This window comes from Globicephala melas, chromosome 1 (assembly GCF_963455315.2).
Source record: "Globicephala melas chromosome 1, mGloMel1.2, whole genome shotgun sequence".
NCBI classification, from domain to species: domain Eukaryota; kingdom Metazoa; phylum Chordata; class Mammalia; order Artiodactyla; family Delphinidae; genus Globicephala; species Globicephala melas.
The window spans coordinates 152,048,469-152,076,285 of NC_083314.1; the positions used below are offsets into that span (position 1 = coordinate 152,048,469).

At 52.4% G+C, this 27,817-nt stretch overlaps 1 protein-coding gene across 2 annotated transcripts in view; it reads left to right on the top strand.

Moving 5' to 3' along the window:
- The first annotated feature begins 15,834 nt into the window (after positions 1-15,834).
- SLC6A9 (solute carrier family 6 member 9) overlaps positions 15,835-27,817 on the top strand; it is a 32,364-nt gene continuing 20,381 nt past the window's right edge. Inside the window, exons 1-2 of one of the 2 annotated variants that reach the window (XM_030866173.3) lie at positions 15,835-16,066; positions 21,640-21,755. In XM_030866173.3, coding sequence (XP_030722033.1) covers positions 21,726-21,755 — 30 coding nt within the window. In that variant the 5' untranslated portion in view covers positions 15,835-16,066; positions 21,640-21,725. Of the gene's footprint in view, positions 16,067-16,181; positions 16,280-21,639; positions 21,756-27,817 lie in introns of those variants that run through there. The other variant, XM_060306373.2, reaches the window with a different exon arrangement.

Below are 27,817 nucleotides of genomic sequence, written 5' to 3' on the forward strand. Positions count from 1 at the left end.
ATGGGGATACATGTATATGTATAGCTGATTCACTTTGTCATACAGCAGAAACTAACACACCATTGTAAAGCAATTATACTCCAATAAAGATGTTAAAAAAAATTTTTATTGGAGTATAGTTGATTTACAATGTTGTGTTAGTTTTGATCTTAATAAAATAAAAATAATATCTCTAAATTTTGTCTTATGTTAGAGTTAAAAATATATTCAATTAAAATTTTGAACAAAAAATTATTTTATTATTTCTTTTTGGTGGAGAAAAAGACTGACAATACCAAGAATTGAAAAACATATGAAGGGACTTCCCTGCTGGTTCGGTGGTAAAGAATCTGCCTTCCAACACAGGGGACGCAGGTTCGATTCCTGGTCGGGGAACTAAGATCCCACAAGCAGCAGGGCAACTAAGCCCACGCGCCACAACTAGAGAAGAGAAGACCCGCATGCCACAACTAGAGAGAAGCCCGCACGCTGCAACAAAAAAAAAGTTCCCTCGTGCCGCAACAAAGACGCAGCACAGCCAAAAAAAAAAAAAGAAAAAGAAAAGCATATGAAGTTTTTGTGACAATGGCTATTGACAGTGGTGTGTTGATAACTATTTAACAACTGGCTCACGGAGAAAGAAACCCTGATTTGTAGAAGTTGCCATTTTCTGTGGGGTAAATACTTTTACGACGGCTGAACTCTCACACATTATTGGTAGGAGTGTAATTGGTACAACCACTTTATAAAATCATTTGATGATATCTGCTAAAGTTGAATATATGCATATGCTGGGAGATAGCAATTCCAATCCTAGGTATGTGCACCAAAATATTTGTATTATTTATAATAGTCAAAAACTGAAAAACTAGAATCGGTAAATTGTTGTGTATGCATGCAATGGGATACTAATACAGCAATAAAGATGAATAAGCTGCTACTACACATAACAACATGGAGGAATCTCACAAATGCAAAAAGAGTGTGTACTGGGAATTCCCTGGCAGTCCAGTGGTTAGGGCTCTGTGCTTCCACTGCCGGCGGCCCAGATCCTATCCCTGGTCGGGGAACTAAGATCCTATAAGCCGCAAGGTGTGGCCCAAAAAAAAAGAGTATTTAGTGTATAATTCTAACTATATAGCATTCAAAAACAGGCAAAACGACTAGAAGTCAGGGTAGTTGTTGCTTTGGGGAGGACAGAGAAGATAGTGGCTGGGAGGCATCTTTACTGGATAGTTATTATACAGACTGAATGTTTGTGTCCCCCCAGATTCATGTGTCAAAGCCCTAACCCCCAATATGATGATATTATCGTTACCGAGTCCAAGCTCATACTGCTCGCCACATGACAGATGTCCCAAAGAACCATCTTACCCCAGCTAGAATTCAGGCTTCTTTTATACTAAAAAAGTAGGGGATGTGGCTGGTTGTTGCATACTTCTTGGTGCTGGCCAGACCCCAGAGGGAATGTGATAATCCTTTGTTCTTGTAGCTGTCCACTCTAGGTCTGGTCACCATATTCCTGTAAATCTCCAACAAGACAAATGTTATTCTGATCTGCAACTTTTTATCTCTATATGAATGAAAATTGTTATACCTTTAATAGTCAAGCCTGGGAGGCAGAGCCTTGAAAAGGGGCTATTATGTGTATTTCGGGCTATTATGTGTATTTCATGCTATAGGCAACATTCCTTTCCAAGGTGCAGAGCCAGCATGACTAAGCACAGGAAACAGAGCACAAAGGTTAGAGCTAAAGGAATAGGTCCAATATGGAGTCAGGTTTGTTCTCTGTTACACTATGAGGTGGGGCTTGGGGGAGGTAATTGGGTTTAGATGAGGTCATGAGGGTGAGGCCCCCATAATGGGATTAGTCACTCAATGAGCTGGAACCAAAAAGCTTAACCTCTCCATCTCTCTCTTTCCCTCCCTCCCTCCTTCCCTCCCCCTTCCTCCCTCCCTTCCTTCCTTCCTCCCCACCATGTGCAGACACAGCAAAAAGGTGACTTTCTGCAAGCCAGGAAGCCAGGAAGAAGGCTCTCACCAAGAACTGAATCTGCCAGCACCTTGATCTTGGACTTCTCAGCCTCCAGAAATGTAAGAAATAAATGTCTGAAGTTTGAGCCTCCCTGTGTATGGTATTTTGTTAGAGCAACCTGAACAGACTAAAACGTTATGTTTGCACAGATGTGTTCAAGTTATAACGATGCATTAATGAGTGATTTCAATTAAATTTTATCAAACTAATGGATTATTTGCACACACAAAACCAAAAAATCTTAACAACATTATCAGAATAAATCAACTTTTTCAATGTCTGTACTTCATAGATAAATCTTACTGTGTTCATAAATGAAACAAATTATACCTTGGTCAGTTAAACACATAAAGACAATTTTGCCAAGAGCAATTTAGGCTCATAATAAAGCAATTCATCCACTTGCTTAAGAGAAGCCATTCAAGCAAACAAAATGTTTTCTAAATCCCCAGATACTAATTTTTAACCAACTAGCTCTAAATCCAATCATATCAAAGACAGTTTCTGGCCAGAAACAAAGAGTGTGGTACCTTCTCAGAAGGAGAAAAAATTAAATACACTTTTAAAGACAAAAGCATTCACCATTAGGAAGAGACTTCGAACTCATCTCCTCTTATATGCCCTTCCCCCCAAACCCTTCTATTTCCCCATCCTGGCAAAAACATCCCTTTATTTACATTGGGTATACTATCTCTTGGTCCTTTACTTATTTTTTTTTTAATTTTTTAATAATGGCACAGCACCACAGCACGTTTTATTTTCTTGTTCGGGGTGGATCAAGGGAATCAGTGGAATTGGAGTACTTCTCAGTTTAACTGACATCCAGAATCCCCCCAGGCACACATCCAATTCCGTTTGGAAAGTTACTGGCTGTGCCTTCATATTTAAATCACCTTACTTAGTCTACATCAAGAGAGGGAAAAAGTTCCTATCTCCACAGCCTTTGGTTTTCTCACATTTTAAATAAAATCCTTGGGATATTGCCATCAGCTACTCCCACATCTTGCCTCTCTAACCATTTCCTTACTTCTGCATGGTGAAGTTAGGAGAAGCTACACAGCTCACAACACACACACACACACACACACACACACACGCGCGCGCGCACACACACACACACACACACACACACACACACACACAGTGTTTCTTATGGGCCTGTTTTCCAAACACTCTGGAGGCCAACCCCCTGGTAAAAAAGTTTGCCTTGCCTTGGGTGGATTTAGCCTACGTTAATCCGATATTGTGTAAATTCACAAAGTGTCCACTAGAGGGGACTATAACCCCACCCCGACACCAATTTGTTGCAGAAACCACTCATGTTTCCACCTATTTCTTATACTAAGCACCTAAGAATGATTAGGTGATATGAATAAGGACATAAGTAGCACCCCTATCCATGCCCCCTAGTCTCTCGCCCCTGGCCCCAGGGCAAGATACTCTCACAATCCAGGCATTCTTTCCCTTAAGATGTATGTGACTGATGGCAGATGTATTATTAGTAAAGTTGATTCGACCGTGCTGGATCCCTGTCAGTGCTCCAGGAAAAGTCAAAAGGTTGAGTCTGGTCTTGGGTCATCATCCAAACGTAAAGGATTTGTCAACAATGGCAGCCCCATCTCAGCACCAGGCTAGGTTCTATCTAGACCTAGTTCTCCTGCTCACCACCAAGGTCCCTTCCTCCCTCCTACCCCACCCTTCACCCCAGGACAAGCTCTTATTGTTTTCTGTCCCCAAGAAAGTCACAACCAATGTCTCATCAGCCCACCCAAGAAAATGAATGGCTTAATGCTATTAGCACAACTGCTTTATCTTAGAAAAACCAAACTGAGCAACTTTTTGTAATGAAAACATTTCTGTGACTGCGTCTTGCTAATAAATACAACATTGCTTCTTATTGCACATTTTAAAATAAAACCCGACATATCTATATGTCATTCAAGATGGTGGCTATGGAGGGTGCATGTTTTTAAACCAGACTGTCTTGGATCAAATCCTGGGTTTGCAAGGTACCAGTAAGTTACTGAACCTCTGTGCACCAGTTTCCTTACCTGTTAAATGAGGAAAGTAAAAATTCTACTCCAAAGAGTTACCATGAAGGATAGAAGAGTTAATCTATTTATGTGGTGTCCTGCAAAACACAGATGATCATGTGACCCAGACTTAGCCAATCAGAGCCATTCTTCGGGATTTATACGTACTTGTCTCTTCCTCTGAAATCGATGAGCCCACATGACGACGTAATGAGACAGGCCGGGATGTGGGACCTGGGACCCTTTGCTGCAGTGCTTGCACCTGGAAAAACGTCTCCTGGAGCAACAAAATACAAAGAAACTATAAGGGATGAAAAATAACTGCATGCATGTGCAGTTGGGGCAAATTATGGACAAAAAGATACAAAAAGACCAAAAACTCAGCTGCCACTTCTGAAGAGCCCAGAGCAAAAGCAGGGTGTCAGGAGCAAAAGCAGGTACTACACATGCCCCCTGCACTCAACAGTACCAAAGGGGTGGTTAAACAACTTAAGTCACCACTCCAGCTGGAGTCCTGGACACACCCCTACCCTCAGCCCACATAAGAGACCAGCTCCCTCCCCCCTCGGGGAGTGAGCAAGAGAACATGTCACTTATTTTCTCTCTCCCTTGCTGCAGCAGGGGCCCCGATAAAGCCTTGCCTGAATTTCTTGTCTGGCCTCTTAATTTCTGTTGATTAAGGAAGGCCAAGAACCCTGGTGGGTAACAGTATTACGGGAGCTGCTGTTGGCCATGTGTTGTCCCGAAATGGAAGAAGCCTGTCTGAAGCAGAAGCTGTAATGAGAAAGGGAGAGAACGTTTGAGTCCCTGAATCTAAACCTACTCTTGTTCTCTCCAGGCCTGAGTCAGTAAACAGCACCTACTCTGTGCCAGGCACTATTCTAAACACTTTACAAGTGTCACTCAGCAGCCCCAGTAACCTCAGAAGGATACTGCCTGGGTACTCCATGTTAGACCTGAGAAAATTTGCACAAGGTCGCAGAGGGCAAGAGCTGGGATTTCAACCTGGGCAGTTGGGCTTCAGCGTTTGCTCACTGCATTTGGGCCTGGCGGTTCTTTATTGTGGGGGACCGGCCTGTGCACATGGAATGGGGAGCAGCATCGCCGGCCTCTACACGCTACATGCCAGTAGCATATCTTCTCTCACTTGTGACCATCAAAAGTGTCTCTAGGCACAGCCAAATGTTCCGGGAGGGAAGGGGCAAATTGCCCCAGTTGAGAACCACTGCTGTCGCTCTACTGCCTCCAAATTCATTTTGCATTGCTATCGTTGAGTCTCCCAGATCCTGTGTTAGCCATAACTCAGGGTCACCCAATCTGTGTGTCAAATACAAACAACCCAACGTCCCCCAAACCTGGGTCACCCACAACGCATTGCCATTGAGACCGTGTTGTCTAAGACCTCATGTCACCTACCAGTTTGTGTCCCCAAGACTTCCTCTCACCCACAGTCCTGTCACTGAGATCTGTGTAGCCCATTACCTAGTGGTGTCCATGCCCTGTGTCACCAACCAGAGATTCACGGAGTCAGGGCCGCAGAGCTCGTCACAAAGACAAGGCACAAAATACACGTGGAGACGTGGAGACGGGGAGACCGAGACACAGAGGCAGGGAGGGGCAGAGAAGCCCACAGAAGCAGAGAGACTCACAGAGACAGGGACAGAGAGAGGCCCATCCCCACAGGGCCACAGCTGGTTATGCTAAATGTGTCTCTGGAGACCCATCAGGGCCCTTCCCCCCACCTCTGGATTAGACCTGGGGCGGGGGAGGCTAGAGTCTGAGGGTAAGGAGCTTAGACCCAGCATGACAGCTAATCACCACACAAGGCCTCTGTCTAGGTCACCAAGCCCTGAGCAGCCCTCATCCCCACAGTCACTCCTCTCCTCCTCCCGTCAGGTACTCAGCTGACAAGATCTCATCCCTAATACATCACAGCCCAGGGGGGCAGAGGCAAGAGGTCAGACCCTCCCTGCCTCCCTTCCAGCTCTGCCAGCAGAATGCCAGGAGGAGACGTTAGCCAGCATCTGGAGTGTTGGGGTGGGGTGGGGGTGGGGGGGACAGAGAGCTTGAATTTCCCACCGGATTGTGTCAGGAAAGATCTGATTGAGACCAGAGAAACATCCTTCCCTGAGTTGAGAGACATGGTGGGGAGCAGATGGTCCCTACTTGCCTGGATCCCCCAATCCACAGGGCCCCTGAACATGACCAGGATGAGAGGATCAGGCCTATGTTTGGAAGCCACAAAAGACTTTAAAGCAGCCCCACCCCAGCCCGATCCTGGCCTGGCCTGGTTGCTATGGTGATGCCCCAGTTGCTCCAGAGGCAGCTGCTGGTCCTTGAAGTGGGGGCGGCGGGGGCAGTGGATCCTGAGCTGAAGCAGGTTGGGGTGAGAGGTCAGCACTGTCTGGGAACGTTCCTGACCATGGCTGGGGGCTGAGAGCCCAGGCTTCCTCTCCATTCCTGCTTCTCTCAGCTCACACCCTGTCTCTACCCACTGCCCTCACCCTCCAGCTTCCACTTCCTCCGCTGCTCCCTGAAAGGGGTGGCCCTGGAGTCTGAATCCACCCATATTTCAACACCAGGAGAGGGGTTTTGGTGTGATGGCTGATCAAAGGGCTCAGGTATGTAGGATCTGGTGAGGATCATGTTGCCCCAGGTAAGGGCTCAGAGAGATGCCGGGGGAGAGAATGGGGGGTGGGGGTGGAGATGGGGATGTGAAGGCTGTGCACACATCTCCTGGGAACAGTCCAGACATCAGTACTAGGGCTCAGACACGCCCTCAACATGACATGGGCTTCAGTGGGATCTCAGGGGCAAGGACCCAAAGGTGGAGGCTCAGGTGACGCTTAGGTGTGGATCTGTGCTGGTGTCTCCCTTCAGCGGGAATTTGTTACTAAGAACAATTATTAAAGTACTAAATTTTAGATGAATAACTTTTTGAATGTATAGATTAAAAGGGGTTTAAGGTCACTTACATTCCTAAAGCCTTCTCCTAACCTTTCTGAGGTTGAGTTTTCTTACCTATAAAATGAGAATCATAGTTTCTAGCCTGTAGAATCATGGTGAGGATTAAATGAGAAAATGAATATAAAGTTGTTAACACAGTACTCAACAAATAATGGCTTTTTAAAAGTGTGCTTAGAGGGCTTCCCTGGTGGCGCAGTGGTTGAGAGTCTGCCTGCCGATGCAGGGGACGCAGGTTCGTGCCCCGGTCCGGGAAGATCCCACATGCCGCGGAGCGGCTGGGCCCGTGAGCCATGAGCCTGCGCGTCCGGAGCCTGTGCTCCGCAACGGGAGAGGCCACAACAGTGAGAGGCCCGCGTACCGCAAAAAAAAAAAAAAGTGTGCTTAGAAACAGGAGAGACGGGATGAGCAGGAGCAGGAGTAATTACAAAGAGCCCAGCCAGCCTGCTGCCTGCGTCACTGCTCCTGGAAGCAGTAGCTACTGAGGGATCAATTTTTCTTCTCATGAAGGAAGACCAGGCTGTGTGGGGAGAAGGTGACAAGGTGCACATCCCACAAGGGAGAAAATGTCACCAATCACGCTGTGAATATGCTGAAAATCTGTGGCTTATATGCATTGTGATGGAAGCAATAAAATAAGCTTATTCTCCAATAGTATAATACATTAATAATAACAATTAAAAAGTCTCCTTTTAAAAAACTGATATAATTAACATATAACATTGTGTAAGTTTAAGATGGACCGCATATTAATTCAATACATTTATATATTGCAACGCGATTGCTATTGCAGCGTTAGCTAACACTTCTATCATGTCCCATAATTATTATTTCTTCTAGGGACAATTAAGATCTAGTTTCTTAGCAGGTTTTTTTTTTTTGCGGTACGCGGGCCTCTCACTGTTGTGGCCTCTCCCGCTGTGGAGCACAGGCTCCGGACACGCAGGCTCAGCGGCCATGGCCCACGGGCCCAGACGCTCCACGGCATGTGGGATCATTCCGGACCGGGGCACAAACCTGTGTCCCCTGCATCGGCAGGCGGACTCTCAACCACTGCGCCACCAGGGAAGCCCTCTTAGCAGATTTTTAAATACAGTTTTGTCTTTTTTTTTTAAGTAAAACTTTAATTTAGTGGTTCTCAAACTTTTTGGTCTCAGGAACCTTTACACTTAAAAATAATTGAGGACCCAAAAGTTTTGTTTGAGTTTTATCTATTGACATTCATACTGATTCATATTGATTCTCATATCTGTTTCTGCTTTCAATCTGTTGCATTAAATGGTTTTGGTTGAAAGATGTGAAGGAAACTCAGCCTCACAATGTATGTAGTTGGAAAAGGGAGAAGTTGTTTAATAGCCTTTTCAGTTTACTGTGGCTTTCCTCTTTGATACTACACCAAAAGTCGACAGGTGTCGTTTCTTAAAGGTTAGTGACAGTGTGGAATCTGAAACTATATCAATGAACTGTTTATACTCTGTTATATTAAAGTCCATTGGTCTGTCTTGCATTTTGAATGGTTCTTTCATCCATGCATGATTCTGTAACATCATACCCTGGTCATTCGGAAAATATTGGTTCACTGAGTTATCAGATCTTCCAAATGTTGACACATTTCATTATACACACCAACCAGCAACCAACCAACCAACAAAACAAAAATCCAAAAAACAAAAAAGCCCATACATTCATTAATGTCATTACCAATCTCATCAAACTTGGGCAGCTTTCAAACTCACTGTAGCAGACGGAAGTTTTCGAAATTCTAATTTTCACTAGAAAGCTCTAATTGTATCACTGGCCACAAACACTAATAGTTTTCTTCCCTTGAAGTGACAGGCTCACTTCATTCACTTTTGAGAAAATCATGCCAAATACCCAAGTCTGAATAACTTTTTTTGTCATGTGTTCTTTTATGTGAAAGTAGTCATTCAGTGAGAAAAGTGACTTTTGGCTCACAACTCAAAATCTTTTTGAGTGCTTTTCCTGGAGATAACTATCATACTTCAGTATGCATACTTCCCCTTTGCCACACAAAATATTAAGAAGACATACTCAAGAGTTGAGATTTAGGGCTTCCTTGGTGGCGCAGTGGTTAAGAATCCGCCTGCCAATGCAGGGAACACGGGTTCAAGCCCTCGTCCGGGAAGATCTCACGTGCTGCGGAGCAACTAAGCCTGTGCAACACAACTACTGAGCCTGCGCTCTAGAGCCTGCGAGCCACAACTACTGAGCCCACGTGCCACAACTACTGAGCCTGTGCTCTAGAGTCCATGAGCCACAACTACTGAAGCCCGCACGCCTAGCGCCCATGCTCTGCAACAAGAGAAGCCACCACAGTGAGAAGCCCGCGCAGCACAATGAAGAGTAGCCCCCGCTCACTGCAACTAGAGAAAGCCTGCACTCAGCAAAAAAGATCCAATGCAGCCAAAAATAAATATAAAATAAAAATAACTAATTTTTTTTAAAAGAGTTGAGATTTAATAAAATTAATAATTTTGTTGCTTTATCAACAGTGAAACCAGCCCTTTTTCTGTCTTTTTTTTTTTTTTTTTTTTTTGTACTCTGCATGCATAGTGGCAGAGAAAAATACAGAGACTGCTGGTACAGTTGGGAGCCACGCCTTGATTCCTACTTGGGTGCCACCAATTCTGCTCACTGCTGTTCTTGCATCATCAGCACAAAGATCAACCAAGTGAAAATGGCAAAGAACAATTTAGTAGTATTATGAACATCGTTTTTGCCCTGTGGATCCCCTGGAAGGGTCTTGGAGACCCCCAGGGATTTGCGAACAAGACCCGGAGAATGAATAAGAACTGACACTCAAATTCAAATTAAAGAATTAGAATAGCCATATTTACTTTTCTTTTTAAATGATTTTTTTTGGAGTTATCACTCAAAGGTTTATAAAATGCTCTCACAAATATCCTATGGAAAAAATGAAAGCCGATTCCATTTGTGGTACTATTTGCTTTACTTCCTCCAAAAAAAGTCAGGGAAAGGGGAGGATTAAGAACCGGGAGGCCCATGGGAGTGTATCAAGCATGTGAAGCCATCCATCATGTGTGTCATGGTGAGCAGATACAATCCTGGGACCGCCAAGGCAAGTGGTGCTGGGAACTCAGGGCCCTCGGTCACCTTCCCCCACACAGTCTCTCTAGCTAGCCACACACCCGTCCACAACTCTCTCTCTCTCTCTCTCTCTCTCTCTCTCCCTCTCACACACACACACACACACACACACACACACTCTCACACACACACACACACTCACACACACACACACACACAGAGCTAGACTTTGCCATGGCTAATCTCACACAGCATAAATGACAAGCCTAACCATGGTTACGCTCACACAATAAGATCATACAGCCACACTAAAGCCACACAAAATGTCCCCATAGTCAAACATCCAACCTCATTGTGCTCAAAACTAAGTCACACGATTTTGTATTCACAGTTGAAGAATTTCAGTGAGCACACACCCAATCATAGTTGCACTCCAATTGTCAGTACGGCACATAAAACACTGACTGGGTCACCATGTGACCTTGTGTGCATACTGTTCGCAAGGTGAGAGCATAGGTTGTAGAGACCAGTCAACCCGGGTTCAAGTTCAGGTTCTACCACTTATTAGTTCTTTCACTTTGGGCAAATAATTTAACCTGCCTGAGCCTTAGTTCTAGAAAATGGAGATAATCTCTACCTTGTAAACATGATGTGGGGAAGACATAAAATAACCAGACAAGGGACAGCACCTTGTCTGGCCAGATGTGCCCTAGGGATAGGGCTGTAACTGCCATGTATGGCTTTTGTCACCAGAGGGCACCAGGGTTCCAAGATGTCAGTGGGGGGCGCCGGAAGAAACCCTGCCAGAAGGTCCAGGATTCCCGGGGAGTCTGGAGGCAAGCGCAGACTGGGAAGGTGTGGGGATGGATGGGGACGGGCATGGGCCTGCACAGATTCTGGAAACCCCAGCAAGGCCTAGGCCAGCCAGGTGTGCTGCTGGGCCAAATGGGTACCTCGTAGGTAGGATCCTGATCTCACCTAGGAAGGAGGATAAGCACTTACTATGTACCAGGCCCTCTTCTGTGCCCACTTCACCCATATTTAATCCTCACAGCAATACTACGATTGATAGTCACACTGAGAGTCTTCCTGTTGAGGAATATTGAGGAAACCGAGGTTCCACTTTACCTGGCTATTAAGTGGAAGACCTGGGATAAGGATGCAGGCAGCCATCGCCCTCCCAGGGACCCCTCCCACCCCCTTCCTGGGACTCTGCCAGGGCTCCCTGACCCCGGCTGTCTGCCCTGGAGCTCAGCCAGCCCCAACTGACCCTTTTCCCTCTTCCAGCCTGCTCCCTGAGCTAGCCCACGGTAAGAGGCTTATCAGACACATGGGGGAGACTGATAAGGCAGGGCCCCCAGTACAGCCTATCCATCCTCAGCTGCTGGGAGTTGTGGGGTGCTGCCAGCAGGTGGAGCCCCACCCACTCAGGCTGCCATACACCACTCATGGTGAGGGGCCCTGTGTCACGCCCCATACTGTCATAACTCCCTATGATGTCATCATTTGTGGTCACATCATGGCTTTGTCCCTCCTTCAAGTCTGAAGGGGTTACTCAGACAGGAGGAGTGGAGTCAGACGGGAGCCTTACCCAGGCTCCAGGTCAGCAAGCCGGGCTGGGCTGGACCGGGAAGACGGGGTGGTGTCACAGGATCCTCCCCAGGGTGGCTGTGGCTATTTTTGGTGTTAGCTGCTCCACTTATAGCCACTCCTCCCAATCTAAGGAGGCTCTGGGTCCAGCGGGGGCAGGGGCAGTGGGAGGAATCTCCCGTCCCTCTACAGGGCGGCTCTGGGTGTCAGCCTCTAGCTCTGAATCAGCCCCCTGCTCCCCACAGGGAGGCCCGATCCTGGGGAAGAGGGGGCCTTACATCTCCTCAGCAGTGAGGCAGGGAGGGATCATAAGGATGGCCAGACGGATGGACAGAGTCAGACCCGCTGTGACAGTCAGATATGTCAACTTGCTGACAGTCTGTGCTCACGGCCTCACATCCACATTATCACACGCCAGCAGCCATTCATTCTCACAGCCAAGCCTGTGGCCACACACGGGTCACAGACAGAGACGTGTTGCCCCACATTGGCAGGTGACATAGGCACATGGTCTCACATCCCATACAGTAGAGCGGGAACTCCTTTTCTCTCAGGGCTGAGTTCCTAGAAATCAGCACAGTTCCCAGCACAGTGTAGATGTACATTCATACGTGGTGAGTAAGTGGACGTGCAATTACACAGGTCATGTGACCGGGGTGGGGAGGGACTGGAGGAAAAGCCGCCAGCCTCCATCCCTCCTCAGAACAGGATGGGATCATCAAACTGCTTCCAGCACCACGCCAGGCCCCAGCTTCCATGATGGCCACTCCTAAGGCAATGTCAGTCACTGAAGGGACCGGGGTCATCAGGTCCACTGCTCCCTCCCCTCCAGATTCCTTTCCAGTGAATTGGGACACTGGCACTTTGAGCGTTGGATGTTAGGAACATCAGTGGTCTAGACGTTAGGTGCCCTGGGCATTAGGGGGCTCTGGGTGCTGGGAACTCTGGGTTTGGGGTTCTCTGCAGTGTTGGGAGCTCTGGCACCCTTGGCATTGGGAATTCTGGATTCAGGGAGGTCTAAGGCATTTAGGAATCTGGACATTGAATGCTCTGGACATCAGGGCTGTACCCCAGACAGGCCAAGTCAATGTTTCCTGTCTGTATGCCTAATTTTACCTGCAGCTGCTGAGGTCCAGCCTGGAACCCTGCTCTGATTCCCGTAATTGGCTCATGCTGCCCACCCCGGACCAGGGCCAGAGAAAGCACAACAGGACGGCCTGAAGGGCACATGAAGCCCCAGAGACAGCTCTTAGATCTGGAACCAACCTAGCTTGTCCCTTGCATTGGGACAGGGAAGGGAAGGTGCCAGGCACTGACCACTAAGCTCCAAGTTCAAGGGAGGAAGAATCTGAGAGCAGAGCCCAGGTGGGCTTCTGCAGCTCCTGAGGCTGGGGCTCCGAGCCTGGTCAGGCCAGGCTGTAACTCAAAGCAATGTCCACCTTCCCCCAACTTCTCAGCAGGGTCCCTCAGCACCCCTCCACCCAGGCGGCCAGCGCTGTCAGCTCTTACACTGCCTTCTAGAAGTGGCCCTCGTCTGCCCTTATCCCTAATCCCGCCAGACATACACCTAAGCCCACTCCCTGTGGCTCAGCAGAGGCCTTGCTCCTGCAGGCTGACGACGACAAGTGACACCAGTCAGCACCAGGGGATCTGACGCTGGGCCCAGCACTCCCAGGAAATTGCACTGCAACTAGAGTCTCCTGAGACACGCCTTAGCCCGCGGTGGGTGGGGCCCCGCTGCTGCCTGTCCTCTTACTGCCCTGCCCCAGGAAGAAGCAAGCCAGCGAGATGTCTGACCCCATCAGTGCTTCTCTCTGTCCTCTGGCCTGAGCCCCCTACTCTCCTCACAGTGGCCCAGGCTGGCCATGCCCTTCCCAACCTGTGGGCCAGTGGCCCAGGGCGGGGAGCTCACAGGAGGGGATGAAGGCCATCCCAGTTCTGACCTGGACTAGGTCCAAACCTGCCTCCCTTGGGGCCTCATTCTGGTTGGAAAAAAACAGCCGCTTCAGTCCCTGACTCGTGCAGACGGTTTTTCAAACCAGAATCTTTCTCACAAGCTTTTCCTCAGGACTCAACTCACTGTGTAGCTGCCTGAAGCCCTTTCTAGATCAAGATGTGTAAAATACACACATCTATAAATCTCTCTATACGTATGCAAATACGATTTGTGTTATGTCATCTGTCTAGCAAAACCCATGTGAGCAATATCTCCAACTTTCCCAAACACCCCCAGGGAAAATCTTTCCCCCACCCCATGGGCTAAAGTGTGAGGCTGCCTCCCTGCCCCAGATTAATGCCAAATGCTCTTTCTCCCTGATAGAGCCTCAGGGGGCCGAACCCTGAGCACCCCTCCCCCTTTTTTCTTCCACCCCACCCCACCCCCAGCCCCAGGTTCTGAGAGCCTCCCCAGGGTCTGGCTGTAGCATCCTGAGCCTCCCTCCCTTCATATGGAGTCCTTAGGGTGAGGTGGTCAGGTCGATCCCAGAAGCGTCACTGACCCTCAGTGCCCTCTTCTCAGGGCCCCTTGACCCCCAGTCTACTGCTTCAAGGGGAAAGGAGGCCACTGTCCCACCCTCCCACTCTTCCTTGTCCCCACTCCACTCCATGGGGGATCTTCCAACAGCCTCCATCCTGCCTTCCCTGTGTGGTGGCCCTTTTCGACAAGCCCCAGGGGGAGGGAGGGAGGGAGAGACCAGCCACAGACTTTAGGTCCTAGCAGGACAGGTGAGGGGGTGGGGCCTGGATCACAGGAGCCCAGCCCCCAGAGTTGCACACACACACACACACACCACTACACAGAGCTGCTGCAGTGCACACAGTCACTCACAAACACAGACCCACCTACTCAAAGCCACAGGGGCAGGGGGGCACAGGAGCAACAGGCTGCTTGGGAAGAGGCCACACATACACATAAGACACCTGTAATTCATTCACAGGAGAATATAAATCACAAACATGCTGTACCTGCTAGGTTTGGGGACAGAGTACAAATGAAAATAATCTTGCTGACAAGAATAATGTCTCCAGATCTTCCCAGATCTGGTCAAGTCTCTACTGTGAATAGGTTATAAGTTCCGAGTTGGTAGGGCCCTGGAGAAGCCTGGTGGAATGGACTGTGTGTGGCCTGAGAGCACTCCTTGGCAGGAAGTATCTGTGCCTGATACCTGCTATCTTGTTCAGTGCCTCTGATTGTAAATTAATAAAGTGGAATCTCACTTGTCAATTGATCTTGTGCGAGTTTGGCATATGTGAATCAGCTTCTTGGAGGCTGACTATCCCCAGGGAACAAATAAAACTGGTTTCCTGGCCAGACAACAGTGAGGACAGACTCAGGGTGCCGAGAAGAGACTGGTCCCCTTCCTGAGCAGATGCTGGGGGCAACAACTGTTCCCTGACAGCCAGTACTAACCGGCCCTTCTCCCTGAAAGCTGGTGGCTCTCAAGTTAAGCAATTGTGCGAGCCCCTTTCCAACAACTGCCAAGCCTTGCTGCTCAGGGGCAGCCTGGAGCAATGTGTTTTGTCTGTTTTGCAGGAAGGAAACTGAGGCTCAGCAAAGCTCCCTTTGGCAAAGTCTCCATTAGCTGGAATTGGAACCCAGGTATGTCTCCCTAGGGAGAGAAGAGGGGGCCCAGGTTGGTGACTGAAGCACTTGTAACACAATGGCCAATGTAGGGTTGACCAAACCAGTGGTCAAAGGAGGGTCCATGGAGAAAGGATCCAGAGCCCTCCAGTTCCAAGGAGTAGGACCCAGGCCTTACCCAGCTGTGCCCACAGTCCCTAGCGGCACTGCTCAAAGGGAATGGAATTTGCTCTGACTTCTCTCTAGGGGGAACGCAGGCGCAGAAGGCCGGGGGCCTGGCAGGCTAACTCCAGCTCCAGCCCCCCAAGTGCCCCAGGCGTTCTGGCTTCATTCCAGCCTAGCCCGAAGGGGACATCTGCTTCCTCCAAGGGCCCCAGCTGAAGGGCAGCAAGGCAGGGGCGGAGAAGGGGGCTCCTTTGCGGAGCCCACTCCCAGGGGTTCGTGGGGATCAATCATCTGAAAGCAGGAGCAACTTGTAATTTTATTCCCTGGGAGGAGGAGCCTGAGAAGTCGTCCGGGGGTGGGGATGAGATGGGGGGGGCGCAGGGAGGCCAGGGGAGCTGTTCAGAGAGGGGAGGGACTTGGCTGGATCTCCCAAGCCTTCTCCACTCTCCAAACTTTCACCAAACTCTTGGCCCCCGCCTCTCTGAAACCAAAACATAACAAGCTCAGGAGGAGCGGCTAGCGGCGCGGCGGGGCGGGCGGACTCGAGGCGGCACTGAGCCTCAGGAGGCTGATGCAACTTTCCCTTTAAGAAAGCCACCTGGGCGCACCGCGGTGCGGACCCGGCAAGCCTGGGCCGGGGGCTGCAGCATGGTAAGGAGCCTGGGGGAAGGGGGCGCTGCGGTCCGCGCCTCTGTCTGTCCCGCCGTCGGTCTGGGTGTTTGGTGGCTACGCGGGGCTGAGCCCCAGGACCAGCGGGCGGGCGAGCGTGTGTGTGTGTGTGTGAGATCGCGCATGCATGCGGGCATCTGGGGGTAAGAGTGTGGGTGCACGTACAGGGATGTCTGTCTCGTCGGAAAGGTCGGGGTAGGTGCGCGCGTCTGGGTGTCACCGCTGTCACCAAGGAGCTGAAGCGGGAGGGAACGGCGGCGCGGGGCGGGGGGCGCTCCTGGAGGAGGGGGAGCTGCGTGCTGACGCCGGTTCGGTCCGGGGTTGCGGGAGCGCCGGAACCAGAGCTTCTGTCTGAGGCGCCAGTGGGTCTGCGCGCCTGGGGCCTGCGGGCGCCCGGAACCGGTGGGCCGGGTGTCTGCGCCCCTCATGCGGGCTCCTGCTCTCCATCTCCCTGGCCGGCCAAGCTGCCTATCTGGCCCCTCCAGCCGGCCTGCCTCACTATCTGCCCGCCCACTCGGCGGCCGGTTGAGGGTTCCCGCGCGCCAGCAGGTCTCGGGAAGCCGCGCCGTGGAGTCTCGGTGCCCTCGGGCTGTTGTCCACGGCTCCGGCCACGGCTTTGGGAAGGGGCTACGGCCGCGTTGTTCTTTGGGGGTTGTAACCCGCGCCCTCCCCAGCCCAACCTTCATTCCCGGTGCGCGTAGGGCGGGCCCAGGCGGCCGCAGGTGAGGGCAGGGGCCTAGCAGCCCGGGGCGCCCACTCCCCGCCGGCGCCCCGCACCCCGCAGCCACGGCCCGCGGGAGCAGGTGGCGGGCCGGGGCCGGGCGGGAGGGGGCTTTCCCGGAGGGCCGGGAGGGGCCTGAGCCGGCTCGGGGGCGGGGCAAGGGGGCGGGGACCTGGGCGCCCGGGTACTTTTCCACGGCAGGGACCGGGGGCGGGGCTGCTGCCTCCACACCAGCTGAGAGGCCCACACGTGGCGGCTGATGTAACGCCCGCCCCCGACACCTTGCACCCCGATTAAGGCGGACGCGCCCCGCTTCGAGGAATCTGGGCGCTCCAGGCGGTGCTATAGCTCCGAGAGCGACCTCGCCTCTTCCTGCCGTTCCAGGGCCTCTTCTGGGCCTGCCGGCTGTTTCTTAAAGGAACCGCGCCCCCTTTCGGGCCTGTACTCCGCAGGCCACGCCCCCTCGCTGGTCACTCTTAAAGGAGCCGCGTCCCCAGCGCTCTGACAGCTCCCTCACAAAGCCTAGGTCTGTTTCTTTGCCGAAACAAGCCTGATGCTGCGGCCGCTAGAAGATAAAGGCTGGGGAGCAAGGAGTGGAGAAGGAGAGAAGGACCTGAGAGGTTAAAGAACCCCAAAGTGAGGGAGCGTCAGAAGATTGGAGGATAGTGGGTGAGGGGACTGGTTCTAGGAAGGGACTAAAGAGCGACACTGAGCATGCCCAAATGTTTCCAAGGACCGCAGAGAAAACGCCCCCTTACTCGGCCTACACTGCGACTGAGGCTCAGTGCCCAGCTCTGGGGACACAGAAGAATCACACCTCTGCCCTGGATGATCTCTCCAGCTGGTGGGGAAGGCAGATTGGGACACAAGTAACCATGCCGCAACGGCTCCGTGTGAGGAGCATATTAATCAGATGTACACAGCGTGCTTTGGGGGTAACCGGGAGTAGCATTTAAAGATTGACTGCAAATGGGAGGAGAAAGGAAGGCTTCTTGACGATAATGGCATTGGGACAGGTTTTGAAGACGGGTGGGGTATATACTGATAGATATGGGGACAAGGGTGCTCAAGGAAGAGGGAACTGCCTAAGCAAAGGCATGAAGACAAGAACCCTCTGGGGATGCTGAATAGTCCCACGTGGCCGCAGGTGGCCGCAAGTGGCTGCAGGTAGCCGACCTTGAATCTAGGCAGATCTAGGGCCCTCCCCTCCCCTCCCCTCACAGCCCCTCCACTCCCTCCGTCACAGTGAATGGAGATTATGTTTCCTCCTCTATCTCTCTCCTAAACTGTGAGGTCCTTGAAGGCCAGGAAAGAACCTGTCACCTTTCCATCCCCAGCGAGGACTCCAGGTCTTGGCCCAGATGGACCCTTAAAATTGATTGACCTGACAGTCCTGTTTGGAGGAGAGGAAGACTGAGCAGTGAGACAGTAAAGGTGGGCTGGGTCCTATGACTACCCTCTCCCCATCTTCCCTTGGGTGGCTGACAGGCAACTCGAACCCAGCTCATCCTCTCCCCACTCCAAACCTGCAGCATCCCCAGCATTCCTGTCTCTGGGACTAGCACAGGCTTCTTCCTATTATACCAACAGAAACCAGAGACCCCTCCTTATCCCTCACCCCCTAAGTCCAATTCATCACCAAGTCTCCTACCAAAGTTGCGTTCTTTATTTTTCTCAAATCTCTGTACCTCTCCCCACCCCAGCATCACCTTCCTGAGCCAAGTCCCCTCATCCCTGGCCTGGCCTATTCCTAATTGATTTCCTCTCTTCCCCTCTTCCCTCCCTCCAGTCCTTTCTCCACACGAATCTAGGGTGATGTGTTCAAAATGCACCTTCCACCAATTGCTCCTCCTGGCAGTCACAACTCTCCTTTAAAGACTTCAGTAGCTGCCATTGCCCTCAGGATAAAGACCAAAACCGAGGCCCCGAAGACCCCGAACCTGCTTATCTCTCCACCTCTGTCTTTGGCCACTTTCTCCCTCACTCTCTGAGCCTCAGCCTCACAGTCTTTGCCCATAGTATTTCATTTGCTTGTATCTCCCTTCCTCTTCTCTGCTCACTGTTGCCGAATCATCCCCCTCTGACTCTTAAACATCACTTCCTCAGGAAAGTCCTCTGTAACTCTCAGACAAGACCAGGCCCCCCTGGTGTAGATTTTCGTAAAGAAGTTCTTTCACTTTCGCACCCTTTATTGTAGGCTTTAATTATACACATTTGAGTCACCAGTTTCATTCATTTCCCCACCAGCCTGCAAGCTGCAGCAGGGCAGAGACTGAAGAGATCTTGGTGCCCAGCACAGATCTGGCCCAGAGCAAGCCCGAAATAAATACTTGCGGAGTAAATGAATTGAATTGTGGCCAGCCCTAAATGCCTGCTGAACAATTTAGGCCATATCCTGTTGGCTGTGGAAAACTGTTGGAGGGAATCAGGGCTTTAGGACTTTGGGAAGATTAATGGATTGGAGGGGAGGAAAAAGTGGAGGACTTGTAGAGTCAAAAATTAAGCACAAACTTCAGAATGTACAAAGGAAGTATGATTAGCCCCGTCTTCCAGATTGAGAAAACTGAGGCTCAGAGAGGTTAAGTAACTTGCTTGAAGTCACATACCTAGTGAGTGGCAGAGCCAGTTCCTCCTTCCAGGTCCCAGAGTCCAAGCTTTTTATCACAAGCTAACCTGACTCTGACCCATGTGGCACAGATGGAGAGCGTGTCAATAGTGGCCCATATATGGGTTAGGGGCAGGCCTGGTGCCTGGGTAATGTGGATGCCCAGCCCCTAGAAGAGGGCCTGGCCTATTGTAGGCATTCAGGTGGTACTTTTTGAATGGATGGGTGGGGCCGTTTAATAGAAATGGCAGAAGCAGGAGAAGAAGCAAAGCTTTACACCCAACTCATTGTCCTGGAAGCAGCCCCCAAGCAACCTTTTCTCCACTAATCTGTCAGCACCCTGACCACAAGGGCTGTATTTGCAGTGCTTAGGGATAACACCCTGGAACTTAGGTTCCAGGACGGAGTGTCCTCAGTTTACTCACCTGACCAGAGGGCGTAATGCCCAACCAGTGAGGTGGCTCTTAATAATGCCATCTGCTGTCATTACTATCATCATTGTCATTATTACCATCATTGTCATTATTATCTGTTAGCTGAAGAGGGACAGCTTTGAGGACAGCAAATCTAGAGTGTACAGCTTGGAGGGAGGGGTGTGGTAAGCGAAGACAAGGGTATGATCTTCTAAGGGAGCACACCCCCTGTTCTGACTGCCCCCAGAAGACCAAAGCCACAAGCAGGGACCTCTTTAGGGAACAGTGAGAGGCAGGAAGTCCGGCCTCGGTGACTAACCAAAGGGAAATGGTCGCAAGTCACATCCCTACCTGGCTCCACCCTGGGGGGAAGGTTATGCAGGACACCTGGTGGCCAGGACAAAGGCCTAAGGTAGCCAAGGGCTGATTTGCATAGGCAAAGAAGAGCTTCTTCCTCCTCTTTTCTAGCCTTCCAAAGGCTTCCTGGGCCTGTGGGTGGGAGGTGGCCCTTGAATGTGGCTGTAGGCGGGGGCAGAGTGGCACAAAACAGCCTTTGGAGTAGAGAGACTCCTTGAGAGAACCCAGAGAAGGCCCCAGTCCTTCCTAGGACCAGGCCCTATGGAGCGTGAATGTCCTTGTGCATCTGACCCCGGGTTTTCCTCCCATAAGAGAATTCTTTGAGGCTCCCTGAAGGTTGATTCCACTCCTGTGACCTGTCAAAAACTCCCCACTCTTCCATCTGCGTCCATCCAGCATTGAACCTGCAGACACCAGCAGCTGCATGGCTGCCCCTCCCGTCTGTCTGCCCCTCCCGCTCACCAGCCCCACCTCGCCTCTCAGAGGCTTCCTACGAGATCTCCGGCTGACCTGGCCCCTCATTCCAAGGCCTCAGCCTTACCCATTTCCCTTCAACTCAGTTCCACCAACACCCCCTACAAGCTGAGCACCGCGCCAGGTGCTGGGCACAGAGGGGTAGATGAAACACATCCAACCCCTCAGGGAACTGGCCAACCAACCCATGGTTGACAGACGTAAGCAAATGAGTTGATAGGGACCCTGGTAGAAGTCTGCACAAAACACAAAAGAGGAGACAGTGTGTTCACTCTGGGGTGGAGTGGGGGCAGTGTCAGGAAAAGCTACAGAGGAGAGGTGACACTTAAGCAGGCTTCTAAAGGATCTGTAGAATTTCACCTGGTGAACAGGAGGGAAGGTGTTCGGCAGGGGCCCACCTGAGCACGGGCATGGCAGCGTTGTGCCTACACATGCTGTGTTTGGTGTGCCTAGAGCTTCTGGTCCAAGTTAGTGACATAACAATGAGCCCACTGCCTGGACCCCAAGCTGAGCGGCAGCAGGATAGGGAAGGACCATCCTGGACACCTGGCTGGGGCGAGGTTGGGGAGCATGTGCTGAGCCAAGTTGACTCCCCGTCAGGGGAAAGGTTGAAGCCATTCACACAGATGATGAAGGTATTGGACCCTGTCCCAGTTCTGTGTTCATTTTTTATCTTTTATAGAATTGGGCATCTGGAGAGTCAAAAATAGACCTTTGCCCATTGGGACAGGAAGTCTGGAGACCAAGGGATCCAGGGGAAGGTTTGGGAGAAGAGTGAGGTAGGAACTGGATGGAGGGTCACCCAGAAATGAGCAGGACAGGAAATGGTCTGGCAGGGGTTGGGCCAGGGCGGGAGGGAAGAGGGGGCCTGCCAGCTGGTGGTCGGGGCCCTGCACTACCTGTTCTGAAGAGCCCTGAGGGCCACACATGTCCTGCCCTGCCTTCCTGGGCCAAACCCTCAGTGCATTCTCTGCTCTCTCCACAGCTCTTGAGGCCTGTGCTCTGAAAGGTGCTAGAAACAGAGCCTGTGAGTGTGGTCCGGGACTCCAGAGCCCCTAACCCACCGCCACTATGGTAGGAAAAGGTGCCAAAGCGATGCTGGTGAGTACAGGGACCAGACTGCAGGGAGGAGGGGGTCATGACACCATCCCCGCTGGGGCCTGCTGTCAGCTGCTGGCCCTGACAGGAGGGCCTAGGAGGCTCCGTGGGGCCCCGAGTCTGGCACTGCCAGGGCTCCTGAGTGCTAGGGCTGTCCCAGGCCCAGGTGGGCAGCCCCTCACCCAGCAGGTTAGATGCTGCCATGGCTCCGAGCCCATAGCAGTGCAGATTCCACCACAGAGCCCGAAAGCCATGCTAGGAGGCACGAGGCACACTTCCCACCCTCATCACAAGATACCCTGGAGAGAAGGCTGCAGTCAGTCCTGCTGGGAGGGCTGTCCTGTGGCTGACACCCAGGCACCCCCAACACTGTGCTCTGCCTGCCGTGGGGAGCATTCAGCATGTGCTGATCAAGGGGTCCTCAGAGCCTGTCTGATTTTTTTCTTCTTCCACTCTGAAAAGTAACATAGAGCGTTTCATTTTGGTTTTGTTTGGTTTTTTGCGGTACGTGGGCCTCTCACTGTTGCGGCCTCTCCCGTTGCGGAGCACAGGCTCCGGACACGCAGGCTCAGCGGCCATGGCTCACGGGCCCAGCCGCTCCGCGGCATGTGGGACCTTCCCGGACCGGGGCACAAACCCGTCTCCCCTGCATCGGCAGACGGACTCTCAACCACTGTGCCACCAGGGAAGCCCAGAGCGTTTCATTTTGAATCCTATCCTGAGGGCTCCTCAGAAAACCTCCCTCTCCCCCTTCCCCAAGCCACAGCTCTTCACTGCTCACTGCCTCAGAGCACAGGAGAGGTGGTGAGAAGCAGTGGGCAAGGGCCGGCTCACTGATGGACGGAACAGGCCAGCACTGGAATCAGGAACCAGGAAGATACCCCAAGGGCAGTGGTTGTATTCCTTCACTTGGGATCTTGCCTCAGGAGCCAGTGACACTGGGCAGCTGTCAGGGGAGGAAGCCAGTGACCGAGCACGGCCCCTCCCGTGGCTCCTCCCTTCTCCACTTGGATTCTCCTGTTGCTGTTCCCATTCAGTGAAAGACTGATTGGCCCAGGGTCTCTGCCGAGCCCTCCCAAAACAAGCCCTGTCCCTCACCAGGGATTTGATTTCTGGGACTCGAAGTACTTGGTCCAAAGGAATGGTCTGGGGGAGAGAGCTGGACAGTCATGCTCCAGGCTCAGGACCCTCTATCCTCTATCCCGTTCTGAACTTCCAGCATCCAGCCCCTCAGACCTGCTCTGGTCTGGCCCCCTCCTGACTGGAACATGTCCGAACGCACTAAGCTTCTCAAAGTATTCCTCAGCCAGCCTGAACTCTGAGTGCTCAGATGTGGGCAGAGCTGGAGGTCTCCTGACCTGAATACTTGCTAGGGGGTGGATGCTGTGATCGAATCAAAAATGGCCTCACCCTTCCCGGAAGTGTTGGAATTGCCATGGGCCTGTTACAGGAAGTGGCTCTGCCCCTCCCTACATGGGGATTCTGTGTCCCATGAAACTTAAGAAACCCTCCGAGTACTCTGTACTACTCAGTACTGGCTGCTCTGCTTTCTCTGGAGTGACCCTCAGAGGACTGGGGCAGGGAGGCAGGAGAGATGTGGAACCCACGTGGGCAGCATAGGGAGCGTGAATCACAAGGTCCCAGAATCCCTGCCGGAGCTGAGTTTCCCGGACCCTGGGCTCTGCCGGCCAGCAGGCCAGCCCGTCTGTGGAAGGGAATGTTGCGTTGGGACGCCTGTTCCCAGCACCAGGATGTGCCTAAAGATAGCTGGGGCTCGATTTCCTCCGTGCCCTCTGACCTTTGACTTCTGCCCGCCGCTGCTGAGTCTGAGGCTCCATAGCATGTCCCCTGGGCACCCCCAGCGGTTGCTCGAGATTCTATTCCTGCTTCTTTCTCAGTTCTGCTTATGACCTTGGGCTTCGCTATTCTCGGGACCCAGTTTGGAACCAGTTCCGCCTCCATTCAGTGCTTGTCTCTAGGATACAGCCTCTGAGGAGAGCCATCTCTCCTAGCTAACCTAGGCAGCTGCGCCTGGACTTTATTAGGTGCCTGTGGTCCCCTAAGGGCAAGTGACTGAGGATGCTCCTTCTCTGGATGCCATGGTGGGGCAGAACAGAGTGTCTTGAGGGCCATGCATGTAAGCCAGTGGCACTTGGACTGTCCCAGGTCTGTGGCTTCTGTTGCCGTTGGTGCCCTGGTAGGCTGGGAGTAGGCAGCTGGCCCCTGCCATGGGGTCCTCACTTCCATCCCCCTTTGCCCCAGGTTTGGGTATGAGGACAGGTGTCCCCTGGGTCTCTTCAGTGTCCACCCTATGTCATCCTTGGACCTTCTGCTGGGCTCTTCATGTGGCAGGTGCCCCGTGGAGGGTGAGCCACTTCCCAGCACGTGCCCAGACCCACATGCCTGCCGCACGTGTCCCTCCCCCCGCTCCCAGCCCAGATGCTCTCTGCCAGGCCAGCTCAGCTGCCTCCCTCACGCCTCAGCAGCTCCTAGGACAGGGCCGTGCAGGAACCCAGCTGGCCGGGGTGCCTCCAAGCCTGGGAGCAGCTGGGATGCTTGGGGGCACTGGGGGTGGGGGGTGGCGGTGGTCCTTTCGTGGAGACCTAGTGCCTCTATACACATGTGGGGCCGGGCTGCCTGGGGCTCGGAGGACAGAGAGCTGGAGGAGAGGAGCCCAGGACAGGAGAGCCCTACTGGGTCAGCTTTAACCCCACAGCTGCACACCAAGTCCACAAGCTGGCCAACTCAGTCCCCTCCCCTGTGTCCGCTCCCCACTCATACAGCATCTTGGGCAGAAAGGCCTTGGTGAGCCTCACTGGCCTCTCCCAACATCTTTTTTTTTGTTTTACGCGGGCCTCTCACCGTTGCGGCCCCTCCCGTCGCGGAGCACAGGCTCCAGATGCGCAGGCCCAGCGGCCACGGCTCACAGGCCCAGCCGCTCCGCAGCACGTGGGATCCCCCCGGACCGGGGCACGAACCCGCATCCCCTGCATCGGCAGGCGGACTCTCAACCACTGCGCCACCAGGGAAGCCCCAACATCTTTGAGTTCACTGGTTGCTTCTGCCCCTGGAAGCCTCATGATGAATAAGAGCAGTGTGACCCGGGCTAGAGCCCTGGGTGCCAGAACGTCTGAATCGTCCTAGAAGGCTTTTTTTTTTTAATTTATTTTATTTATTTGTTTGTTTGTTTGTTTGTTATTTTGGCTGCGTTGGGTCTTTGTTGCTGCACGCAGGCTTTCTCTAGTTGCAGTGAGCGGAGGCAGGCTTCTCACTGCGGTGGCTTCCCTTGTTGTGGAGCACGGGCTCTAGGCGTGCGAGCTTCAGTAGTTGTGGCACACGGGCTCAGTAGTTGTGGCTCGTGGGCTCTAGGGCGGAGCTCAGTAGTTGTGGCGCACGGGCTTAGTTGCTCCACGGCATGTGGGATCTTCCCGGACCAGGGCTTGAACCCATGTCCCCTGCATTGGCAGGTGGATTCTTAACCACTGCGCCACCAGGGAAGGCCCCCTAGAAGGCTTTGAAAGCACCACAGGCCACCTGGGGCTGCCCCGCCCCGACCTGTTCTGTTATGCTTTGACAAGAGGGTTTGGATACTTCTTGTCTGCAGCAGCCCTCACAGGGCCTGGCGAAGAGTGGGTGCTCACCCAGCCCAAGTCCTGGCATGTAGCAGGTGCTCAACTAGTATGGGCTTGACACACATTGGGATCTGAGCAAGCACAGGCTTGACACCCACCTGGCCCTCCCTTGGTAGAGGGCCTGTCACTTACCAGCCACTCACCTAGCATGAGTCCCAGCATGTAACAAGTGCTCAGCTAGTACAGACATGGCAAACATTGGGCACTCACTTAACACAGTGCAAGGGGCACAGTGGGTGCTCACCCTGCTCAGGCCTGGGCATATACTGGGTCCTCACGTGGCACAGAATTTGGCATGCATGGGGCACTCGTGTAGTGCAGGACCCAGCACACCACAAGGGCTCCCTGTGGGGTGGACACACAGTGGGTGCTCTCTTAACACAGAGCCTGGCACACAGTGGGAGCTCTCCCAGCATTGGATTTGGCACACACTGTGTGCCTTCCTAGCACGGGTTTGACACACAGTAGGTCTTCTCCTACCTCAGGCACCGACACACAGTGGGCACTCTCCTTCTATAAGGCCTAGCACAGAGAAGGTGCTCTCCTAGCCAGGACAGCCTGAGCAATGACTTAGATAATCAACTAGATGATCCTAGATGCGCAACTACCCCCTCCCCAGTGAAATGGACAATATCTAGATCCAGAGGAAAAGGCCCAACCTCCCTAGGCTTCCTCTCCGGACCAAGGACCTGCCCTCCGTTCCTCTTGGTCTCCCTCCCCTCCCCGGCCTCCCTGGAGGCCACCTACTCAGTCCTGCGGCCTCCCCTCCCCTCACACGGCTTCCCTGCAGCCCCTCCGCCCCCAGCACTTTCCAGTCCTGGCTCAGTAGGACCTTCCCTCGGAGTCACAGGGTACAACAAAGCCCCTAGACTCCTTGGCCCTCTGGAGGCATGCCCACTCTTATTAAGAAAAGTCAGAGGCGGGGTTGGGGGAGTCGGCCTCCCTGAGTGGGGCTGGAGCAGCTGGATCCCGCTAATGAGGCCTCATTACTGCCAGGACCCAGCTGGGCCGCTGCCGCCTCCTGTCCCCATGGCCAGAGCCAGAGAAAGCTGTCCAGCCAGGGCTGCCTGTTCTGGGCACCCAGCCCAGGCCAGGGCAGCCAAAGCCCGGAGCCCACCCTGGGTGGAAGTGAGCAGTTGGGCATCATGGGTGACTGGGCCTTCCTGGAGCCAGTGGCCCAGCCAGGGCCTTGGCCCTCAGTTTGGGCTCACAGGAAGTCCGCGGAGCGTGTCTGGGGACCCGGCTGCGTGAGGCTGGCCCGGGGAACAGCTCAGTCAGTGGAGTCTGAGGCCATTCTTAGGAGACTTTCTTGAGCGGAGGTCAGTCCCCATCTTCTTCCCCAAAATGGGCATAACAACATACCTACCTCAAGGGGCTGTCGGAAGGATTAAACGAGTTAATATATATCTAAAGTGTTTAGGACAGTGTCTGGCTCATGGTAAGCACTTAATATGTATTAGCTGTTACTATTATTAATAATGCTATTGGCTTCAAAGACAGATGGATATTATCCCCATCTTAGAGATGAAAAAACTAAGACCAGACATGTTAAGTGACTTGCCTAAGGAGATATATATAGTGAGAACTGCCAGAGCTGGGGTTTGAACCCAGGCTTGTCTGACTCTAAAGCCTTTGCCCTTAAAAAAAAATGTCATCCTGCCATGTTCCCACTGGGGTCACCTCACTTACCAAACTCACAAGGAAGCTCTCCTTTACATCAGAATTCATCCATGCTTCCATTTGACCGATGTTTACTAAGATCCTACCATGTACCAGACCCTTTGCCAACCTATCAGTTTCCAAAAAGAGCTCTGCCCTCCCAGCACCAGAACACCCGTGCCCACCTTCCTGGCCATGGGTTTGTGGGGTCTCAGCATCCGCTGGAGACTGATCAGTGAGTGTGGCCTCAGAGGAGAGGGATAGGATGGGTCTGAGTGACATTCCACCCCAGCCATGGTGACACCTGCTGGACTGTGCCCAGCCCACTCGGTACACACTCCCAGAGGGAATACCTCAGGTTCTGGGCGATGCAGTACGAATCCTCAAAGGTCCTTATTCTGCAGCCACCCTCTTGGCTAATGCCATCTTTCTTCAGACAGGTGACAGCACCATTCACTAAGCCAGAGCTTTTTTACATGGTCAGTCATATTCTCTAATGGGGACACTCCATCGTCTTGTCTGGTTGAGAGTCCCCAACTCCTGGAAGGACTGCTTCAGGACCCATCAGCCCCCAGCCCACAGCATTCTAAGAAGTCTGAGATGCTCTGGTAGTGCCCTGTGGGTTGCGCCCCCTTCCCCCTTCTCCTTCACCATCTCTAGTGCCCAGTGGTACCCAACCACCTTACCAGGAGCCCACCAAGTGCCAGGCCTATGCGCTCAGAAGCATCTGGGCCCCAGACCTCATTCTGGAATGGAACTGAGCCGCCCTCTCTC